Source organism: Gavialis gangeticus, unplaced genomic scaffold (assembly GCF_001723915.1).
Source record: "Gavialis gangeticus isolate Ggan-Ray unplaced genomic scaffold, GavGan_comp1, whole genome shotgun sequence".
Lineage (NCBI taxonomy): Eukaryota > Metazoa > Chordata > Crocodylia > Gavialidae > Gavialis > Gavialis gangeticus.
Window position 1 is genome coordinate 27,492 of NW_017728969.1, and position 4,378 is coordinate 31,869.

General features: G+C 64.2%; 1 protein-coding gene across 1 annotated transcript in view; it reads right to left on the minus strand.

The window, feature by feature from the left end:
* LOC109288919 (inhibin beta C chain-like) overlaps positions 1–575 on the minus strand; it is a 2,987-nt gene extending 2,412 nt beyond the window's left edge. Inside the window, exon 1 of the mRNA XM_019504653.1 lies at positions 536–575. Within this exon, the coding sequence (XP_019360198.1) occupies positions 536–575 (40 nt within the window). The remainder of the gene's footprint in view (positions 1–535) is intronic.
* Between the last annotated feature and the right edge of the window lie 3,803 nt (positions 576–4,378).

Consider the following 4,378-nt stretch of genomic DNA (forward strand, 5'->3'; position numbering starts at 1 on the left):
ACCATGCCCACACTCTGCCCCTCAGGCTCACACCCTGTCATGGGGCTGGAGGGGGCATGTGCCCTGAGCTGCACATCCCACAGAGCCCAGTGCTGGACTCCCTGCCCTGCTGCGTGCTGGCACCTGTCACCCGTGGGGGCGGGCCCAGCCCTGCCCTGCCACCCACTGTGATTGGCCAGCTCAGCTGCCTGTCAGGGCAGTGTCCAGCACCTGCCCCCGCCCCTTTGAGAGTGGGGGTGGATTGTGGCTGCATGATGCAAGAAGGGATAAGTGGGGAGGGCAGGGGGCACCAGGGCTTTAGGAGGGCACCCCCAGAGACTGCTCTGGGGACCCCCTCCCAACCCACAGATGTGTGCAATGGCAGGGCACAGGTGGCAAAGTTGGGGCCTGGTGAGACCCCACGGGGGCTGCTGTAGCTGGCAGCTCTGGGGGGCTCAAGGGTGTCCCCTGCTCACTGGCCCCTTTGCACAGGGCTCCAGTTCCCCCCGTCCCCCCTGCCCTGCCCCGCCTCCTCCTTATCACTCTGCTAATTAACCAGGCACTTTCACCACCTGTTCCATGCGGCCCCGTGGCATCACCGGGCCAAGGTCCCCGCCGCGCTGCACCCGATTGTGGCCTTTGCTTCCCTAGGGACACAGGCCCCCTGCAGCCTGGCCCTTCCCCCTGGTGGGGGTGGGGACTCTGGGTATCTTCAGCTCAGCCCCCTTATGTCGGGCACGACCCCCCCCCCCAGCCTCCATGCTATGCTGGCAGCCACATGAGTTTGGGGGGGTCTCAGGCTGAGCAGGGCTGGGGCTAGGGGGATCCCAGCAGCTGGGACTCCCTCCCCACTGCCCCCCTTGGTCTGGCAGAGACTGATCCTGTGAGGGGTGGGGGGAGCCAGGAGGCTGCAGGGGCAGGGTGGGCACCCCCGCCACAGGCACGCAGGCCCCGCGCGGGCACATGCCCAGCTGCTGGATCCAGTGCTCCTCCTCACTGTGTGCCCCCCAGCCTGGGGCGGGGGAGAAGGGCAGGGGTCAGTACACTGCTGAGCATGGTCTTGATACAGCGCTGGACACCAGGCTGTGCGCCAGGTGCCCTCAGTCCCAATAGGACGTGGGGTGGGGGCCTCAGTCCTGGAGGGGCAGGGGGACGGTGATTCTGGGGGTGGTCCAGCTGCTGCCCCCCACAAGGGGCCCTGTGAAGACCCCACTTGTCTGCCAGATGATGCTAATCTGCCAGCAGCCCCCAGACCCAGGCTGCCTGCCCCCACCCCTCAAGCACCACGGCTGGGGCAAGACTAGAGCCTGGAGGGGCACAGGTCCATGGCACAAGGGGAGGGGCTGGCAGCCTGGATGCCTGGGTCCTCTGGGAGGGCAGGGGGTCTAATAACTTGGAGCAGCAGGTGGGGAGGGGAGGCTTAAAGTCAGGGGTCCTGGGTGCTGAGAGGGCAACAGAGACCTGAGCCGCTGCAGGACCCCAGGGACTGCCGGGGGGGGGCACACTGCAGATGGATGGGTTCCGCCTTTGCTTGCCCCCTGGGGGAGTGGATCTTGCCCCGGGGGGTGGATTTTGCCCCAGGGTGGGGCTGCAAGCAAGGCAGCTCTATCATCCCCCACCCAGCTGCCAGGCTCCACCCCAGAAGCAGCTGCATCACAGCTGGGTGAAGGGTCCTTGTGACCAGGAGCCACGGGGAGGCAGCTGGCTCTGGGGGGGACCCTCCACCCCTGCATTTCTGGCTCCTCGCTCCTGCTTACATCGAAGTTCCTCCAACACCCATGGGCCCAGGCCCAGGCCCGCACCACTGTGCCATTAGTCACTTTGCACGTGAAGCTCGTTAGGGCTATAAATACACCGCCATCTGCCTCGTGCCTGGGCCTGCAGGAGGCCTGGCTGTGGGTGGGCTCTGCAGCCGGGCGCCAAGAGGGTCTCAGCAGCCGCAGAGGGCAAGGGGGAGCTGGGCAAGGGCAAAGGCAAAGGCAGCCCTCCTCCCCCCACAAGGCTGGTGGCTAATGCCTGCTCAGCAAGAAGGCACCACCCCTGCCCCTTGCAGCCTTTTGTAGAGGAAGGGGATGCTATGGGGGGAACTGAGGCACACAGGGTGAAGGGGGGGTATGCTTTGCCCCAGGTGAGAACCCAGTTGTCTTGCAGCCCAGTTCCTTGCCTTGTGCTGCCCCCCTGCCATTAGAGACCCAAGTGAAGAGCACCCTCCCCTCCTGGCAGTGAAATGCAGCCATCTCTGGGGTGCAGCACAGCAGCAGCTAGCTGCAACCCCCACTACCCAGCCTCTCAGGGGCATGATGCCCGGGGATCCCCTGTGACCCCGGCCCCTGCTGCCTGTGTCTGACCCCTCCCCCCCAACCCAGGGTGTTTGCCGAGCAAACACAGACGGGGGGGGGCGTCGACACGCAGGCACGGCCTTGGGGCTCAGACAGTATCGACCCCCGGGCATGGTGCCACCTGGGCACTGGGCCTCAGACAGGGCACGTGCTCCCCCACTGGCTGGCGGGTCTCCCCAGCCTCCAGCCCAGCACTTGGGGCTCCCCAGAGCTGAATGCATCAGGCCTCCCGTCCTTGGCTCCCCACCTCTGATGTCATCCCTCAGTGGATACAATCCACCTGCCGCTGTGATGTCATAGCCCTTGCAGCTGCCCCCCTGCCCAGGGCAGTGGGGAGAAGGCAGATTGCCCCCTTGGACAAGGAGGCAAAGGAGCCCTCCTTGCCCCGCAGCTGTGCAGTGCAGCCCCCCACTCCTGCTGGAAACCTACCTGGCCCTCATACCAACACGTGGCAGGAACACAGGCGTCTGGGCCCGATTACATAATGGTGGCGGGACTACAAAGGGACCCTTGCCCCCGCGTCCCAGACACAGCCCAACCTCAGCCAGCACCTGCCCCGAGCAGATAATGGACAGCCCCGTGCCCCCTGCCCCGATTACCCCCCCCGCGGGCGGTGCCCCCACGGCCAGGGGCTTGCACTGCCAGTGGACCAATGGACGGGGGGGTGTGAGCTGGGCCAGATACGGAGGGGCTGGGGGGGGTGACCCAGACTCCTTCCCACTGAGACAGGAAGGGCTGCGGGGAGTGGAGGCTCTCTGGGTCTGGGGGTCAACTGTGTTAGGTGCCCCACAGCAAGGCCCTGCCCTGGGGAGCCCTAGTGTAGACGCAGTCCTGCCGTCCCCAGCAAGGATGACACTGGGCAGCTGAGCCCAGCCTGGAGGTGTCCTCTAGGCCCAGGCGGGGATATGAGAGGGGCATGTGGGGCAAAAGTGGAGCTCTGTCATGTGACTGGGGGATGGCAAGTGGGGGGGCTCATGCCCAGGCAGGGGATGGGTGAATGGGGATGGGGAAGCCTGAGAGTTGGGGGGTGCAAGAGGGGCAGGTGCCCTGGGGGCCAGGGGGAGTCGGGGGGACTTGGGGGGCTGGGCACATGGGGTGCCCCCCCGTTAAAGAGCCAGACCCCGTTTAAAGATCAGCCACACCCCTAATTTAAAGAGTCCCCCCGTTTAAAGGGCCCACCCCCCTCTAGTCCTGACCATTTAAAGGATCACCCCCCACATTTACAGTTTCCCCCATTTAAGGGGCCAGGCTCCCATTTAGAGTTCCCCATTTCAAGGGCCACTCCCCATTTAAAGGGTCAGTCACCCCCCTAATTTAAAGGGCTCCCCAACTAAAGGGCCAGGCCTCATTTAAAGGGCCTGGACCTTTAAAGGACCAGCCATCCCCCTAACATAAAGGATCCCCCCCATTTAAAGGACCAGCCTCCATTTAAAGACCTCCCCAAATTAAGGGGCCAGCCCCCATTTAGAAACTCTCAAATTAAAGGGCGAGCCCTCATTTAGAGACCCCCGCCCCAAATTAAAGGACCAACCCCATATTTAGATCCCTCTTAATGAAAGGGGCATCCCCCATTTAAAGAGCCTGCCCCATTTAAAGGGCCACCCACCCTTTAAAAGGCCATTTAAAGGACCAGCCATCCCCTAACATAAAGGGTCCCCCTATTTAAAGACTCCCCAAATTAAGAGGCCAGCCCCCGTTTAGAAACCCCCAAATTAAAAGGCCAACCCCTATTTAGAGACCTCCCCCAAACTAAAGGGACATCACCCCATCTACAGTCTCAAACTAAAGGGCCAGCCCCCATTTAGACCCCGCCCCCATTTCTTGTCCCCACGGCTTCCCCCCTCCAGGCCGCCAGGGGGCGCTGCGACGGCGGGGGAGGTGGAGGGGCCGCTCTGGCTTGGCCGCGCGTCGGCCGGTTTCCCCTGGCAACGCGGAGTGAGGGGCGGGGCGCGCGGGGGCGCGGCGCGGCACGGCGTGGTGACGCCATAACGCAGGGCGCTGACGCAGCGCGCACGCCAGCGGGGGGGGGAGGGGCCGCAGCTGCTTTTCCCCTTTTTTTT